Source organism: Saccopteryx bilineata, chromosome 2 (genome assembly GCF_036850765.1).
Source record: "Saccopteryx bilineata isolate mSacBil1 chromosome 2, mSacBil1_pri_phased_curated, whole genome shotgun sequence".
Lineage (NCBI taxonomy): Eukaryota > Metazoa > Chordata > Mammalia > Chiroptera > Emballonuridae > Saccopteryx > Saccopteryx bilineata.
Genome location: NC_089491.1, coordinates 220,374,705 through 220,393,334, shown reverse-complemented (window position 1 = coordinate 220,393,334; position 18,630 = coordinate 220,374,705). Strand labels below are relative to the sequence as shown.

Here is an 18,630-nt window from a genome sequence, read left to right as displayed (position 1 = left end):
TGCACCCTGTGCCTCACGGAGAAACTGAGGCTCACTTCCACGAGGGCAGTGACTCAGCCCTTGGTCCCTTGCCCTTCTGTGGGTCACACAAGCCATCTTCACACATCCCAACAGCTCTGGGTCACCTGTAGTAAGGAGCTGTCATGGAAACCCCCATGTGGTGGAAAGTCCAAAATTCTACCAGAGCCTCTTTTCTAATCTCCAAGCAAGTGGCTGGGTGACACCCACAGCGATCAGGCTCGGTTCAGTGACACAGGTGTATCTGCAGGGGGTTCATGGCTTTTAAAAAAGTGAACTGAGGACTGATCTTCTTGGAAGATTTTGATCCCCTACTGTCTTATGGCTAACAGTCCCTCAATGACCACTCTGCCAAGTTAGGGAAGGGGTGATGATGGATGCCGAGTGATGGTGGAGGATGATGATGCTCCAAGGAGAAGGCCACTGAGCTAAGGGAGGCAATGTTTGCTGGTCACCCCTAAAGCCAAGGTTTCCATGCACCCCTGGGTACCTTCATGTGGGAATTTGGGAGTTGGCTGACCCAGCAGTTGACATTAGATATGACATGAAGTGGCTTTGCTTTACTGAGGCTGAGCCCTCATGAGTGAGGGGACTGGGAACACTGATCAAGAAGCTTCCTTTGCAAAGGAAAGACAAACCGACAGACTGCTGACAGGTGCAGGGTGGGGGCTGGCAGGTGGACAGCCTTGTGTTTTACTCAGTTACAGAAGTTTCCAGTCCTGCCCCTCGGGACGCTCCCCCGGGCCCTGATTGGCTTTGGGCCAGGCAGCACAGCCTTCGCTCTTTCGGTGAGGAGTCCGGTATAATAGGGACCCAGCATCGGCTGCACTCAGCCCCGCAGAGGTGCCGGCAAGAGTGTCTGGCGGGGCTGGGAGAGCGCGAAGCAGACACGGCACAGACATTCCATAAGCCCGGCGGCACCCCGTGGCCGCGGGACCCCAGGCGGGGAGTGGGGGCTCCCAGACCCGCGCCCCCGGACCCCGCAATGGCTGGCGAGGTCCGCACCGGCGGGGACGCGCCGCTGCGCCGCTTCTTGAGGCTGCACCGCACCGAGATCGCCGTGGCGGTGGACAGCGCCTTCCCGCTTCTGCACGCGCTGGCCGACCACGACGTGGTGCCGGAGGACAAGTTCCAGGTGGGCCACCAATTCCGACCCCACACATGCCCCGCCCAGGCTCCAGGATTAGCGCTGGGAAGAGTATTACCAGGTGAAACTGCCCCCGCCCCTCCCTACTCTTGGTTTTTAATTCCTCACTCAACGCCCCGCCCACAGCCAGATAGATGGTCTCCAGGACAAGTTAGAGGTTGGCCCACGCCCCCAATGCCCTAGCCCTCTCCAAGCCCCAGCCAACAGTTTATGGGAGAGTTTCCAGGACAAGTTCCAGATGTGCACCCAACGCAGATCCCTAAAGCCCTCTTCCAGCCCTCCCCACGCCTATGTCCAAGCCAGATGCATGCTCCCCTATGATGAGCTCCAAGTGAGCCCCCCTTATCCCAGCACCCCCATGCCATCCTGAAGCCTTCTCCAAGTCAAGGAATGGACATGATGCCCAGGTCTCCAGCAGCCTCCTCTGGGTTGGCATCCACCCTCTAGTCCCACTGTGGAAGCGGGAGGAAGCAGGGTACTGGGGAAGCACAGGCAGGGCCCCCCACTCTCTGCTCTTGCTTCAGGAGACACTGCGTCTGAAGGAGAAGGAAAGCTGCCCACAGGCTTTTCATGCACTCCTCTCCTGGCTCCTGACCCAGGATGCGGCTGTCATCCTGGACTTCTGGAGGGTTCTCTTCAAGGATTACAACCTAGAGAGATATGCCCGGCTGCAGCCCATCCTAGACAGCTTCCCCAAGGGTGAGAGCTCTGGGCTGGGGCTAAAGGTTGGCGTTCCAGTGGATTAGCCTCCCTCTCTGGAGATTGAGGTTCCTGGGTCATGCTGCTGAGCCCCGGCGGACTGTAACAAGGAAGAGTGGGGAGGTTGGGTTAGGGAGACTTGGGTATCACCATGACAACCTTAAGTTCTAAGAGGCAGGGGCTGGAGGCATTGCCCAACTTGCCTGGGTGTCAGTTCTGGGCTTGAGGCCTAGTCTTATTTCTGTGCCTGCCCTGTAGATGTGGATCTCAGCCAGCCCCGGAAGGGGAGGAAGCCCCCTGCTGGCCCCAAGACCACAGGGCCGCTGCCCAGACCCCCAACCAAGAGGAAGGCCCTGGAGGAACCTCGGACTGCCCCACCCATAGCCCTGTCCCCGAGGGGTACCTCCAGCCCAGGTACATATTTTGAGGAGCAGGTCTGGCTAAAGGTCCCCCTAGGAGTCCTACACCCATCCCCAACCACCACACCCCCTCCCCAACTGTTTCTGAGAACATTTGTCCCACGTGATCAGCAGAAGCCAGCTTGGCAGGGGGCAGCAGAGGTCCCCTTTGGGTGCTTAGTGGACACACTGGAGGTTGCCCCAGTGCCCGTGAAATAGGCAGGTGGGTGCCACTTCCTTTTCACTGATGTGGACACCAGAGCCCTGTAAATCAAGGGGACCCACGGGAGTTGGAAGACCACTTCCCACCCTGTGCTTTCCACTCTGCTGGCCAACTGGCCCTGGAGTGGAGAGCAGGACCGGCTCCCCCTACAGGCTCTCAGGCGAAGGCCAAGGCGCCCAAGAAGCAGGAGAACACCACAGAGCCACAGCGCCTCCCACTGGGGAATGGTGAGCAGGCCTCAGGACACCTGTTCCTGGGCCAGGGTCAAAGGGGTCAGGGTCAAGGGGATCCAGGGAGGTGGGGGGGGTCTGTCCTCTGAGGGCCTGTCCTGGGACCTGGGACCATGCTGGCATCTCACCCAAAGCCACAATCGGGAAAGAGGGCATGACTTGGATCAACCCTCCTGTGCCGGTCTTTTAAGGCCATCTGAACTGTGCTTCCTCCAGAGAATCCTCCCTGGTGCCTTAACTGGATGCCTTTTTCTGTCCCTTTCCTACCCCAGAACACAGGACCTCAGAGACCCCCTGCGGTCACCTGGTACTGACCTAGGGGGGCAGGTCCTGGGTTATCTGCCTACTTCCTAGCACAGCCCAGGGTAGTATCTCAGGAGTCCCTGTTCATTCCTACCTTCTGTGTTCAGTTGGTGCACGCACGTGTGCCTACACACACACAGCTGGTCTCTGCTCTGACAAATAGGCTGCCTGTCTGTGTGTGGAGGGGCTGGGCCCCCTCTGAGGCCTGCCCTGAGCAAAAAAAAGAAGGATTCTGGTGCCCAGATGCCTCTTGCTCCGCAGTGCCAGAATGGAGAAGGAGGGTACACAGGAACTATTTTCCTGATGAAAGACCCCCATTCCCTTCCCCAGGAATTCAGACTATGTCTGCTTCAGTCCAGAGAGCCATGGCTGTGTCATCTGGGGATGTCCCAGGAGGCTGCGGGGCTGTGGAGGGGATCCTTATCCAGCAGGTGTTTGAGTCAGGTTAGATGGCGCTGGCCCCTGGGCTCTCTGGTGGCCACACCCCCCTTAGCTCTCTCATGGCCCCAGAACAGACATGACCATGGATGAGGCCACAGCATTCCTCTAGTTCTGCTGGATTGGAGGGGCAGGCGGGGCACTAAGGGCTCCCTGTAGGGGAGGGATCCAGTGTGAGCCCATTTAAATTAATTATATCTGCAACAACCATACTTAAATAAAACCCCATACTAACATTCCAGGTAGACATGAATCTGAGAACCCTCCCATGCCTAGGACCCTGGCCTCAGACCTGACTGGGGCAGGTGGAGGGAAGAGCATCCAGCTGTATGGCTTAGGGTCTCTCTGCCATCTGCTGGCCGTTGGCCTGGGCCTGCAGCGTGGCTGAGCAGGGCCAGCTGGGCAGGCAGCCAGGTCAGTCAATATCTCCTCCCAGGTGGCACCCAGAAGTGCATCAAGGTTGGGGGGGTATACACGCCCAGCAAGTTTGAAGACCCCTGCGGGGGGAAGAACAAAGCCCGCAGCAGCAGTGGCCTGAAGACCCTGGACCGAGCAAAGGGGACCCAGGTTGCTGCCCCTGTAAGCCCTGCCCGACTGTCCCTGGGGAGGCCCCTCGGCACCCACTCCCAGGACACACAGTGGCAGCAGCATTGCCTCTGGGCCAGGAATGCTGCCTATGGCTGGGAGCTCCCTGCTGGGATGCCTCCCTTGTTGTTGACCCCATCTTCTCCCCAGCAGGCTGGAGGGGACCCAAGGGTAGGCCAGCAGGGCAAGGTCCCAGCATCTCCTACCCTCTCCAGTGAGCCCCAGCTCCAGCAGGTAACTCCCAGACATGGGCGGAGGGTGCCCCTCATCTCCACAACCCTGAGGGCTTGCCACTTGTCCAGGGCATTGACTCCAATGACTGCAGGACAAGGCCTAAGCTCCTGTTCACATGGTGGACCTCTTTTTGTCAACAGTATCTTTTTTTCTGATAACACAAAATTGTAAACATTCAAATAAGTCTGAGAAAGTGAGTCCTCCCAGGCTTTTAAAACCAAGGCGTTTGGTCCAGGTGCCAGCTGTTTCTTGTCTCACAGTTGGCCCGCGGATGGTAACCTGAGTGCCAAACACATCCTTGGGCTCCCAGCACTGTTTCTTAATGAGGCAGAACTAGTCACAGACTCCAATTCCTACACACCAGGCACTATCTGGGCCTGGGCATCCGGGAGCTAGCTGGACCCGTGCCAGCTCCCGGATGGCGGGGTCAGGAGGATTGTTAAAATGAGTGTGCTCATTGCTGTGCAGGGCTGCCCAGCCTGGCAGTTCAGGAGGTTTCTAGGGAAGGTGGCATCAGGAAGGGCATGGTGAGCACTATGCAGGCAAGGGCAGAATAGACTGGAGGCCCCAGGTGGAGGGGACAGTGAGTGCCCAGGGCCAACAGGAACACCACTGGATTTACCCCTCTTTGCCCTGTGAGGAAGGGGCAGCATGAGTGTGGGCATGCAGTCCAGGGACTGCCTGGAGCACAGGTGCCCATGAGAAACCTGGATTTCTAAAGGTCTGTTCTTCCCAAGAGAGATAAATCTGGGAGGTGGGCAGGGACTAGAGTCTCAGAAATGGAAAGGATCTTGGGCCGGCTGGGAAGCAGGCATCTGCCAGCAGTGGAGCAGGCCAGGGGACCTGGGTAGCCCTGGGGGCCCGGCAGTGGAGCTGGTCTGGGGGTTCTTTGGGAGGCTGGGCTCCACCCCCATCCCCCAGGGCATGTGGTGTCTTTCTGCGTCAGAAGAATGAGGACGAGTGTGCAGTGTGCAGGGATGGTGGGGAGCTCATCTGCTGTGATGGCTGCCCCCGAGCCTTCCATCTGGCCTGCTTATCCCCACCACTCCAGGAAATCCCCAGGTGAGCGTGGATGCTGGTCACCTCCGCAGCACCTATCCTACCCCCACCTGGCTTCATAGCCATCTGCACCCACTGACCCTGAGTGGGAGGCAGCCTAGAAGTCTCCTTGCTCCACAGGTGGGAAGGGAGGCCCATCTTCGAGGGAGCCTTGGTTCAGGTCACTAGGCAGTGGGGCTGGGGCCTGGGCGACTCCCACTCCTCTTCCCTGAGTGGCCCCACTGTCCCCAGCCTGGTCAGCAGGGCCCTCAAGGTAGTGAAGCAGAATGGAGGATGGAGGCAAAAAGTGGCCGGCCTGCCTCATCTCACTCCCAGGCAAACTCCCATGAGCACCTGACCCCTTCCCCCCACAGCAAAGTCAGAGTCACGGAGCCCAGAGGGCACAGAGCTGCACCTTAAGGGCTGGTCTACCTCTTGGTGTCCCCCCTCCCCAGCCCAACTGGAGAGCCCTGCCCTCTACCACCTATGCTCACAGGTCATGGTGTATGCAGGGAGGGCCTGGGCAGAGTTGTAGCCCTGGCTCTGCCCCTGCTCACTGTGTGACCTTGACCAGGTCACATCTTTCTAAGCTTTAGATGCTTCTGCATTAAAACGAGGTGGTTTGGACAGGTCATTTGTTCAGCTCTTCACCGACACTGTCATTCTTCCATTCTCTTCCTTCGTGCCCTTGCCTGGCTCCCTTCTACAGGGCACCATCTCACTCATGGAGTGTGGGGGGCCAGGGGTATAAACATCCCAGGCTAGGGAGACCCCACTTGCAGTTCAGGCCCATGATAGCCAGCCATGACAGCTGTGTGTGTGCATGTTGGGCACTCTTGGGGCTTATCAGAGAAGCATACTGAGGGATACTGACCATGTTGGTGAGGGCCACCCCCCAGTGGTAAATATTGAGCATCCTTGGCTCTTCTGCTGACTAGCTAAGCAGGCCCTTCCTTGTAGCTCTGCCCACTTCCTGCCTGGGCCTTAGTTTCCCCATCTATGAAAGGAAAGGGTGACTTGAAGGAGCTCTCAGGCTAGATTCCCTTTGGGTTTGGGAATCTAGCAAACCCTCTGTCTTGTCCTGCATGCCTCTGGTCGATAACAACAAGAGCAGTGGGACCTGGAGGTGCTCCAGCTGCCTCCAGGGAAGAGCTCAGCGTGACCTGCCCAGGTCTGAGGAGCTGCCTGCAGAGACACCGGTAAGCAAAGGCCCTCTGCGCACCTGGAGTGCTGCCTGCTTGTCATTCCTGTGGGTCAGGCCTGCCCTATAATTGAACCATGCCCCCCTGCCCTGGCCTAGCCACATCCATTTGATTTTCTACAATGGGGCCTGAGGGGGTGCCAGCTACCGGGTAGCTGCCCTTACAGTGGCCCTGTTTCTCAGTGCCCAGACATGGGGGGGCTCTTTCAGTCCAATACTTTGACCACTAATAATGTCCACCCAAAAATGTTTTAGTGTCTGTTGCAACTAAGACATGAAGGATACGATACACGCCTGGATGTAGATGGAGTGTTTACTCTGACAGTCCCGGAGGCCCCAGGACACCCCATTTTTATATTGGGAAAGGGTAGGGGGCTGAGGACCAGAGAGCTGGGACTGCACCCAGGCCTTTCAACCCAGTGTGCAGTTCCTTTCACAACATCAGCCCCCAGTTCCCAGCAGTCACTAACTCCCTGGGTGGTGCTGGGCAAGTCCTCTGCAGACCCTCTGAGCACTGGGCCTCTGGCTCCAGGTCATCCTGGGACTGAGGTCCTCAGGAGAGGAGGTGAAGAGACTTCTCAGGGATCCCCAGGCTGGGATAGACATGGCTGTCACCTACAAGCACCTGCTGACCCCACCTTCGGCAGCATCCCTGCCTGTACTGGACCCGTCAGCCCTACACCCCATGTTATGTGTGGGCCCTGAGGTGCAGCAGGTGAGGGGGCTGGGGGCTGGGCGCCTGCTTTCAGGGAACTCAGGATCTGCAGGGCAGCCCGAAACAGGAGAGACACACAGCGGGAAAGAGGACAGGAGTCTAATGGAGGTGAGGGGTCAGGGCTCAGAGGTGGTCTCTGCCAGGAGCAGCCAGACTGGCCATGGGGAGGACAGGTGGGAAGAAGCTGGAAGGAGGCACAGGGGCTGGGTACTGTGGGAGAGCACCCAGAACAAGGTGGGGGCCTCTGGAGGGGCTGGGGGAGAGGATTCCTGGAGGGATTCCTGCAGGGGTGAGACATTCTTTAATTGTTCCTGAAACCCCCACCCCACCCTTAAAAGAGTCAGGATAATATAAAAAGGGATGGAATGGCATTTTGGGGAGTCCCCAGGTACCCCAGTTCCTCATGCCATTCCAGGGATCACTTGATCATCTTTGAAGGGGGTCCAGACTCACCAAGGAGGAGAAAGGGAGGGCACCTGGTTTCTCCGGGCTTCAGCTCAACGATGCAAAGGGTCCCTGCCCCCCGGCGCTGGGATCCCCAAACCTCCCCTCTCCTCCCCACCCCCCCCCCCCACCCCGCGTCCCCCGTCCAGCACCGCAAGGTCCCTGGAGTAGGGCAGAGGGCGCAGGGTCTGTAGTACGCCCATTCCGGCCTCAGGTCACGGTGCCATCTGCCCCGCAGGGCCCGGCGTCCGGTGCGCGATGCGGAGTGTGCGGGGACAGCACAGACGCGCTGCGGTGCGCGCACTGCGCCGCTGCCTTCCACTGGCGCTGCCACTTTCCCTTCGGCGCTCTGCCCGGGTGAGTGCGGTGGCCAGGGGGCGGGAGACGACCTCTGTAGCGCCGCGAGAGACCATCCCTACACCCCACAATCTCCAGCCAAGGCCGGGCAACTCCCAACCTGCCCTCTGCTCTGCGAAGGGCTGTCTTGCGCTGCAGATCCTGCTCCGGAGACCCCGCCCCGACCCCCGGGGAGGGGGCGTCCGCCCAGAATCCAGCCCGCCAGGCTCCCGCGTCCGCCAAGGTTAGTGCCCGCAGTGGGCAGAGGGGAAGTCCGCGGGGTTGAGATGTGAGGGGAGCGCAGCTCGAGAGCAGTCTCGGGGCATCAGTTTCGCGGATTTGAACCATTTAAATCCATTTTAAAAGAAAATCCACCTAAGTATTGGTGAGTCGAAGTCACAGGTTGGATGCTCGTTTGTGCCCTGAGCTCCCCTAATCCTCAGCGCCTCTCCCAGTCTGGGAGTGCCGGGCGAATTGGGGTGAGCGGAGAGCGGAAAGGAGGCACCACAGTGGGGTGAGCACAAACTCGCGATGACCGACGGTGACCTACTCGTGTAATCTACCCCTAGCCACAAAGGAAGTTCAAATTTATAGAGAATTTTTATAAAAATGGATATAAGTCGAACAGAGGATACCCGGGAGGCAAGATCTCAACAGACTGAGGAATACATTTTCAGTTTATTTTCTGCGTTTGAAGTTAAAGAGGGATGTAAGGAAGATTACCGGGAGGAGGGAGAAAGCAAGGCAGAGATTACAGGATAGTTAAGATTAAGTGCTCTTTTGAGGGCGACAGGGACGTTTCAAAGGTGTGTCAGTTTTGGTGCACAGAAGCAATGGATAGGACTGGTTTAAGGCAAAGAAAAGTCTTTTACGGAAGCAGTTATTTGCTTGTGTCTACGCAGCATGACCTGCCCAGTTAGGAATTTATGATCAGATCACCCTGTGAGGTTACTTTCTGTAGAAACCCATTTCCGTACACACCCTAATCCTCCAGCAAGTCCTGGGTTGGGACCCTTTCTGGCCCCATCCTGCCAGCCAGAAGTCCCTGGGAAGAAGTAACTCTCCATCCTCATTTGTCCAGGAGAAAATGCAGCCAAGGCCCCCGGCAGCTGAACAGCAGTCACCCAGGTCCCTCAGAACCTGGGGGGGGGGGGGGGTTCGGGGGTCCCTGGTGGAGCCTCCAGAGGGTGGTGCTTCTTCCCTGGTACCCTATACAAAGGCCTTCCTGACCACATCCCTGGCCTGGAGAAATCTTTGGGGCCCCAGGGGCGGTGACAAGTCCTGCCCCCACCCAAGTTCATCCTGTTTTCTAGCCTTAGCCATGCTATCCAACACACTTCATGGGAGATGGTACCCCAGGCACGGCATCAAGGCTCTGCCCAGGAGGGGCCTCATGAGGCCACATGGCAGGGCTTACAGCTGCCTGGGCCCTGTTCCTGCTGGAAGCCTCTCTCATAGTTCCTATCCATCCACAAAGTGTGACCAAACCAGCTCAAGACCTCCTCCTCCAGGCAGTCTTGAGGGGTGGGTCTCCCAGGAGGGGTGCCTCCCTCCAGAATAAGCTTCCTTTGTTGAGACCTGGGTTCTTTTCTCTTAACAGAAAAGAACCTTTTCAACGTAATGTAAAGTGTGATGCCATTTTGGAGTAAAAAGTTGCAGCTCCCTTTGCCCCTCTCCCCCAGGCACAGTCACATGACTGTGGCCCAGACTCTTTCCTGACAGCTCCTGCACACCTTGGGGCTATGCTCCTCCTTCAAGCACCCAGGGCTGGTGGCATCTGGCAGGGCCTGTGTTTATCACACCTGCCCCGTTTTAAGTGCTGACATTTGGCTGTTTTGAGCTATAAACCCAGAAATTTCACTTGGTTCTACTTAGTGTGGACTTCTTCCCTCTTAACCAGGAGCTTCATTCCCTGCTCTGGCCCCTTGCCAAGGGGCATGGTTGGCCCTAGTCATGCTTGTTGGATGGTTGAATGGCTGGCGCTGGAATAGGCACTTTCCTCTCTGGGCTTCAGTTTTCCATCAGCGACAGAGTTCTCTAAGTCACCTCCATTCCCCAGAGGGCCACACGCGGCATGTAGAGGCAGACAGGCCTGGGGGCTCAGGGTTGCCAGCTTCTGCAGGTGTAGGGCCCTGGGCAAACAGTCCCAAGCTCACTCACACCCTGCCTATGCCCACTGCCCCTGGAAGGAGCTGGGTGTTGGAATTCAGTTCTCAGAACCCCCCCAAAGAAGCACTGCAGCACCCCCACTGCCCTGGCACCTGCCACCCACCCCCAGCTCCTGAAGCCTTTGCAAGGAGTCCTGTTTCCATGGGGATGTCCCCAGCAGGGGCGTGGGAGTTGGAGTGACTGCCTTTCCTGGGTTCCAGGTGGGGGATGATTCTACTGGTCACGAGCCCGTTCTGCACAGAGATGACCTGGAGTCCCTCCTGAGCGAGGTAATGCTTCATTTGGCCAGGCCTGCACCTGTCCTCCACCTGTCCTTTACTACTTCCCCCTCCCCCAATGCAGCCAGCACCCCAGTCACAGGAGGGGGCTAAGAGATCCAGCTCTCCTAAGAGACCCTGGGCCAAGGTGCTTCAGCATGAGGCACTGACCGCTCTATGTAGGCAAGCTGCTCCTCTAGCCTGCTTGGGGGTCCTGGTGCTTGAATATGGGGGATCGGAGGCTGCAGAGCCCCAGCAACATGACCACCAAAGCCTGATTTGGAGGCCTGACTTTCCCCGGGGTAGGGCAGGGACCCCAGAAGCTCTGCTGTTTCTGAGTCTCTCACTCCTGCTCTCAGCCCAGGCCTCTGCCTGGTTTGCTAGGTTTGCTGGGAAGAAAATATGGTTTTTAGGGGCCTCATCTTCTTTTCACAGGAAGTCAGCACCTCTAGCCATTCCCCTAGCCAGGTGGCCAGGTATGGGTGGGGTGGGCACACCTGCCTCTGGAGGTTCTGGCCAGGTCCCAGTGCCCTTGTTCTGCTCTGTCCTGCAGCACTCCTTTGATGGCATCTTGCAGTGGGCCATCCAGAGCATGTCCCGTCCGCTGGCCGAGGCGCCCACCTTCCCCTCCTGATCCAGGAGGGCATATGCCTCACGCATGGTGAGGGGCTGAATGAGAGCGGACCCCCTATCCCTGCATCAGTAGACCTGTGAGTGCCCACTTGTTCATACAATGACTCTGCCCTGAGAGGTACAGAGGGGACGTGCTTCTGCACCCTTGGAGCCATCCAGGTTGGGGCCAGGAGGGACTGAGACATTCCAAGTGCTGTCCGCATCGCTTGTAAATACAAACCATTTTTGTAAACACAAAGTCATCATATGTGCTACAACTAAAGTCACTTCTGTGTGGTTTTAACATGTTCTCCAATGGGAGAGTGTGTTTATTTTGGGGGTTTAAAGCCTTGTGTTTCTGGTGCCTGAAGTGTAGGTTGAGCTGGCCCGGGTGGGTGGGGACTTGCCAAAACGGGAGGAGAAATGTCTGCAAGCAGAAATCACATGGAGAAGTGAACAGTGCACCCCCCTCTGCCTCTGCCGGGAGTGCTCCTGTGCTGCCCTTGGCCCTGGGATAGAGAAATCCAGGTCCTCACACTTTATCCTGCCCCCCACCTCTGCCTCTGCCCCAACTGTGCTCCTGCCCCACTCTGATCCACAAGGGCCAAGCTCATCCCATCCCAAGGCCTTTGCAGGGCTGCTCCTGCTCCTCAGATTTCCTTCCCTTGGTGCTTTGCAGTCTGTTTTCTCAGTGTTGAGAGCTCAGCCACAGTGCCACCTCATTCATCCATTCAGTCAGACATTTATTCAAGAAAACTTCCTCCTTGTGGATCTTTTATGTGCTGAGCACTTTTCTGGGCATGGCGTCCTGGAGGAATATTCCAGTGGGAGGAATGGATCACATACAAGAGGAATGTGGCCTCGGACAGGGTAGCTGCTCTGACACAGAGGCAGGACAGGAGACAGAGGGCAGGAGCGTGCTGGGGGAGGAGCCAGTGTGTCTATGGGACAGACAGGAGGTCATGTGATTGTGGCACAGAGGCCACAGTAGGAAGTCTTATTTCCCTCTTGGCTACCACCAGTCAGAAGCCAGCCTCTGGACTGGTCGATTTCTTTTCTGGTTGTGTCTGTCTCCTTCAGTACTGCAGCTAGCGACCCTGGGACTGTGTCTAGTTCTTGGCCATGTCCCTAGGGTTAGGCACAGCAGCTGGGTCATTGTTGGTGGAATGGGCTGGAAGGGCTGGCATAGCTTCCTTACCTGCAGGAACCCATGGCAGAATGTCCAAATGGGGGTCAGAGATCTGGGAGGAAGGGGAACAGCCACTGGTCTCCTTGTGAGTGGGCAGCACAGCTAGGACTTGTTCGCTGTCTTGGGACGTGGCTTTTGTTCCCACTGGGAGGCGCAGGCAGGGAGTGACAGTTAGGAATAGGGGACCCAGCTCAGGAGTCATAGGGTCCAGCTGGCTCACTCAGCCCCTCTGGAGACCCTCTGGGCTACTTTGCCTGCACATGGGCTCTTTAAACATCACCTGCAGGGTGAGGTGGGGAAGTGCAGGCACACCTAGAGACAGCTCATTAGGGTCTATTTAGCCCTGGAAGGGACCTGAGTCCCACCAGCTTTGGGTAAGTGCCCCATACTGCTTGGTTGAGCAGGTGTGTATGAGTGAGTGAGCAGCTGTTTCAGGCTGGGCCAGGCCAGGCAGGCAGCAATGGGAAAGACAGCAACGCCAGGAGGGAATGAGGAGCCATGAATGCACTTGGAGTGTCCCAGCTTAGAGGTTGGGTCCTGGACACAGAAGGACACAGAGAAGGTAAGGACCAGAAAAGATGATTTGGAGGGAACACCCACAGCAGGCACAGGCTTACTCACCCAGAGAGGGGGAGGAGGAAATGGAGCAGGGAGCCCTCCCCAACTGCAGGGCCCTGCCTACCTGAGGTCCCAGCACTCTGAGCCCTGCCCCTCCTCCTCCCAGGTTGAGCCAGGGCTGGATGAAATTTGCAGAAGCCAGTGGGGGGTAGCATGGTGGGGACCATGGCAATGGAGTACATGTTCAGGAATTGACCAGGGTGAACCCAGATGCCAAGGGTATCCTGCCCATCAGTGTCCACACTCCTCCAGTGCAACCTCACTGTGAAATCCTCTATCACTGTGCACACACCTGGGCCTGGCCCTCCCCTCAGCCTAGTGCAGCCCTGGCACAACCCAGTCTCACTTGGTGGGTCCTGGGGAACTGGACACTGCACCTTCATCGGAATCCTTCTAAGACAGGTCCCTGGAGGCTGTCCCCTGGGAACTCAGTGTTCCCATTGGTGGCCCAGTGTCACTTCCTCAAATTTGGGCTTCTCTTTAGGAGACAGACATCAAAATGTGATGTCCTGCTTGACAGGTTGGAGGTTCAGCTGCCACTGTTTTGAAGTTATTAACAATTTATGAACAAGGGGTCTAAATTTCATTTTATGCTGGGCCCCTACCCCACAGTGCCTGGTTCTGTTTGGGGACTGAGAGGGACTGGCTGATATGGGGTCATTACTAAGAATCAGGTGGAGAACCTGATATATATGGATGTGCTCAGTGGGCTCAGAAAAAGACAGTATTTCAAACTCAGACTCAAGGTAGCGAGGCAGGCCTGGCTCTCGGTGCGTTACCTGACCGGACTGAGTGCATGCCTTGCGTGCCGCTCCTGTAACTAGAGCGCTCAGCACCTGACTGTCCACTTGGTGATCTGAGGACAGCTCTGAGAGGCCACACCTCCATTAATTCTCCCAGGACTCTGATAGCCCGCTCTGGAATGTCAGTGGCAGCTGCTGCAGGCAGGGGTCTCACGGAGCTTCCAGGGACAGGCCACTCCGTTCTACCTGCAGCAGCCCACCTGACTCCAAGCTGGTGGATAACCGACTGGCCCCCACAATGCACTTTGTGTGCCCTACTGCAGCTCCCTCTGCCTCTGATAGATAATCCCACAGAGGAACCCCTTTCCTGTGATGACAGCGGCTGCTCCCCACTCTCAGTTAGGCTTTGGCCTTCTGGCCTTACCCCCCTCTCCATACCTTCAGGGCACAGTTCCTTTTGTGACCAGTTTTCACCTTGGAAGTATTTGTTCACTATCCACCTCCTGAATCCTGTCTCCAGGGCCGGGTATGTGTTGTTGACAGTGCTAGAGTCCAGGCCAACCAGAGCCAGGCACAGGGGCCATTGGCAAATATGATACTTCCAGAATAAGTAAATAAGACTTGGAAAATGCAGTAATTGTCCAGAATTCAAGGAACATTTTAAGAAATAATGTTATAGCCACAGACTGGGGTATTATTCAGACAATAAGAATGACAAGCACAAGCCCTGGCCGGTTGGCTCAGTGGTAGAGCGTCGGCCTAGCGTGCGGAGGACCCGGGTTCGATTCCCGGCCAGGGCACATAGGAGAAGCGCCCATTTGCTTCTCCACCCCTCCGCCGCGCTTTCCTCTCTGTCTCTCTCTTCCCCTCCCGCAGCCAAGGCTCCATTGGAGCAAAGATGGCCCGGGCGCTGGGCATGGCTCTGTGGCCTCTGCCTCAGGCGCTAGAGTGGCTCTGGTTGCAATATGGCGACGCCCAGGATGGGCAGAGCATCGCCCCCTGGGGGGCAGAGCACCGCCCCATGGTGGGCGTGCCGGGTGGATCCCGGTCGGGCGCATGCGGGAGTCTGTCTGACTGTCTCTCCCTGTTTCCAGCTTCAGAAAAATGAAAGAAAAAAAAATACAAAAAAAAAAAAAAAAAAGAATGACAAGCACAAGCCTGGTGGGTAAACATAAATAAGTATTACATTATATTTATTTAAACATATAATATCTATGTATACATACATAGTGTATGTGTGTGTGGGTATTACATACATACATACATGTAGAGAGGTGTAGCTAGTCTATTTACCTATGTATGTATAAAGAAAATGTGTATATATATATATACTGTATAGGGAGTATATATATATACTTGGGGTGCTTTCTTATATAGCTGCTGTATAGGGAGACAGGTGTGTATAGCCTATCTACTTATTTATAGAGAAAAAGTGTGTGTGTGTATTTAGAGAGTCTATATAGGGTAGGTTTATAATTTTGACTATGCAAAAGTTTGTTTGTATTATTATTTATTATTGTATTATTTTTCATATGAACAACTGTAAACCTACTTTGCTCCACCTTGCAGTAGAGAGAAGGGAGAATATATATATAAAAAGAGAATATGTATACATGTATGTGTGTATCTATACATGTGTGTGTATTTGTGAGTATACATATAAACATGAGTGTGTGTATATTTATATACACATAAAGAGAAATACTGCAAGAAAACAATGAACAGTGGGGAGTTGTGTTAGAGTAGGGGGCTCTAGAGGATTTTTCTTTTGTAGATTGTTCTGCCATTCTGATTAATTTCTGAATAACTGTATAAGTGTGACTTCAGAAAGGCAAATCCACTTCATGCTGACAGCTGCCAGCCCATCATGCGCAGGCTGTGAGCTTCCTGGGCTGGGTTTGGGTGGAGTGTCCAGCCCGCCTGTCCCAAGCCCAGTCTCAATAACCCTGTGCTTGAGTGAATGAGTGGGCCAGTGAATGAATGAATGAGCACTGCTTTGTTCTCTCATGTGTTCAAGTGCAGCATGGGGAAGCCAGCTGCCATGATGTGAAGATGCTTAAGCAGTCCTGCAGCAAGGCCACATAGGGAGGGGCTGAGGCCTCCTGTCAAGAACCAAGTGAGGGCACCATCTCAGAACCACCTTCTCCAGCTCCAATTAAGCCTTCAGATGATGCAGCCCAGCTAGAGTCTTGATTGCAGCCTCATGGGATATCCTGAATCACAACCACCCAGGAGAGGTACTCCCAAATTCACAGCCCTTAGAAACTATGCGATAATAACTGTTTGCTGCTGTTTTAGGTAGCTGAGTTTTGGGGTGCTTTCTTATATAGCAGCAGGTATCCAGTGCTGTCATCTCTGGATACGGGCCAGACTGCAGCCCAACTAGTCATCTCCTTTGGGAGCTTCCATCCAACAGCGGCTATGGTGGCCTTTCCTTGCTCAGTTGTGGGAGACTGCAAGCTGACAAGGTCCTTGCAGTTCAGATCTGTGGGGGACAGAGGTGTGGAGGACTGGCAGTAAGCTGACAGGGTTCTTGCTGCCCGCCCACCCCCACCTCACTTGCTTGATTAGGTTGCTAAAGGCTAAGCTCCTCCCCACAACCTCAGATGTTTAAGTTGGTAAAGGGAATTTACATGCCCTGCCCCACAGCTCCATGTTAGCTGTGATGCTGATGGTTTCTACTCCTCCCATCCACCATGTCCCTTGAAGAGACTGGAGGCAGTTTTCTTTTTACCCTTTGTTTTGTGAAGTTAAGATATTATGTATGGTGGAGGGTTTTTGGGGCTCTGGGGAGAATTCTTGGTTTTCCTCTGAAATGTGACTTTGTATCTGAGCTCTCTTTGATTTGCTAATGACTTTCTTTGCTCTCTGACATATAAATAAAAGGTTTTGGGGGTGGAGACTTACTCTTGCAAGCCATCAGCTTAGCAATGGGTCCTTCCTATCCTCTACTGTTCCCACCCAAGACCTGCAAAATTATGAGTTGTGTTGGTTCGCAACACTCAGTGACATTGCATTTGCCATTTGGCTTTTCACAGTGAAATCATGTATACAAAGGCAGGACCTGGTATGGTGGCCCAGTGGATAATGTGTCAACCTGATGCACCAGAGACCATGGGTTTGATCCCCAGTCAGGGCACATATGAGAGGCAATCAATGAGTGCACAACTGAGTGGAACAGAGTTGATGCTTCTCTCTCTCTCTCCCCCACCTCCATCTTTCTTCCTCTATATCAAATCAATGGAAAAATTAAAAGATTTTTTTTTAAAAAAAGAATATACACAGGCTTGATAAAACTAGAAGAAAAGCAAGAAAGTAATGCTCAAACACATCAGCACACTGGTCACCCCAGAGGTGACACGTGGTTCCTTATTCATGTTCATTTACCTGGACATTGTGCTTGTTCCTCCTGTGTCCTTATATTTCACAGTTAAATGACAGTGGGCTGTGTTTGTGTTCACTATTTCCTGGGCCCCCCCTTCCTCCCCTTGCCAATCCCATTCTTGCACTATTTCCAAATACTTCACAAAATGGAATATTGTTGTTTTTTCTGGAAAAAATATAGGTTTTTTTCTCTCAGCTTCTTTCTTTATTATTATTTAGGATGAGAATGCTTCACATAAGACTTGCCCTCGCAGCAAGTTTTAAGTGCACATTGCAGAATCACTAATCACAGGCACACTGCTGGACAGCAGAGCCCCGGGACTCATTCACCTTCTAGAACTGGAACCCTGCCGCCTTTGACCAGTACCTCCCACTTCCCCTCCCCTAGAGTGTAATATTTTTGAGTAAACTTTTTTTTATTAGAACATAACACATATAAAGACAAATGCACAAATCATAGATGACCAGCTTGCTAAATTTTCATAAGCAAACATCTGTGTCACCATTCAGCTCAAAATGTAAACCCCCGTTCTGGCCGTGACCCTCCTGGTGGCTGTCTGAACTTTTCTGACACACAGGCCCTGGGTCATGGTTCCCTGGGATGGACACCTGTCCTTGCAGTCCTTGAATTGGTTCATAAGTGTTAGATGGTAGCAAGGGCCTCAAGGTCCGGGCAGTTCTAAATGTTATTTCTTGATAATGTTAAAATCTAGTACAGTATTCTGCAGACGTAGTAGTAAATAGGATGAGGGGACAGGAACTCAACTGGATATTAGTAGCCAATGGCAAAGAAGAAATCAACATATAATTGACCAAATAGTGTATATAAGCAATAGGTTAGCCTCCCTTTGACGAGGCAGAGTTTTGGATATGAACCCCTTGTCTCTTACTTGCAGCAAGTAAATAAAACTACCTTATAACAACCATGTCTTGTTTTTTAATAGAGCTCCCCAAGTGGCAAACCCCTTGAGTTCGGTAACATTGGGACTCTCCTACCAGCTACCAGGCTCCCCAAGGGCAGGGGCAAAGTCTGTGCTGCTGACCACACTGGGTACTTACTGGGCAGGGGCTGGGGGAACACCTGGCTCAGAGCGTCTCCATCACTCACCTTGACTGATCCTCTGACCATCCAAGTCTACCTAGAGGCCACTGTCTTACCTTAGGTCCCCACCTACACATGCTGCCTAGTGTGCAAGAATTATCCAAGGGTCCAGCAAACATTTACTGAAGTAACAAATAAATGCTGGTTGGTGTTCTTAATTCCACTGGGCATCTCAACCAGCAGCCCTCTCTCAGTGGACCCTCAGTTAAAACTGGAAGACCACCACTGCGAGATGATTACTTGTGGCTCCTGCAATGAACTTCTTGAGAAAGTTAAAATAGGCCTGGCCGAGAATGACAACTTCTGCACCTTCCTTTTGCGAAGGGCTGTGTCCGCGCGGCCGGCCTCTCAGGTGTGGCTATGCTAAGGTCAAGATTTTTGGAACGCCTTGAAAAGCTCCGCTAGGTTGGGTTTAACAGCAGCTGGACAATTACGACATGAACCCTCAATAAACGGACGCCTTCGTTACGTTGTCGAACACGTTTAGAAACTTAAAACGGCTGGCCACTGTTCGCAAAGGTCCGGATACACACTAGTAGGGTGCTGG

General features: G+C 54.4%; 1 protein-coding gene across 1 annotated transcript; it reads left to right on the top strand.

Annotated features, from left to right (window-relative positions):
* The first annotated feature begins 988 nt into the window (after positions 1-988).
* On the top strand, positions 989-11,125 carry AIRE (autoimmune regulator). The gene is made up of 14 exons (XM_066254938.1): positions 989-1,153; positions 1,690-1,864; positions 2,123-2,278; positions 2,638-2,712; positions 3,349-3,462; positions 3,893-4,035; positions 4,195-4,275; positions 5,222-5,337; positions 6,428-6,512; positions 7,047-7,229; positions 7,912-8,030; positions 8,151-8,253; positions 10,379-10,447; positions 10,989-11,125. Exons 1-14 carry the CDS (start codon positions 1,004-1,006, stop codon positions 11,067-11,069), a joined length of 1,650 nt encoding a protein of 549 aa, XP_066111035.1. The 5' UTR covers positions 989-1,003; the 3' UTR covers positions 11,070-11,125.
* The last annotated feature ends 7,505 nt before the right edge of the window (positions 11,126-18,630 follow it).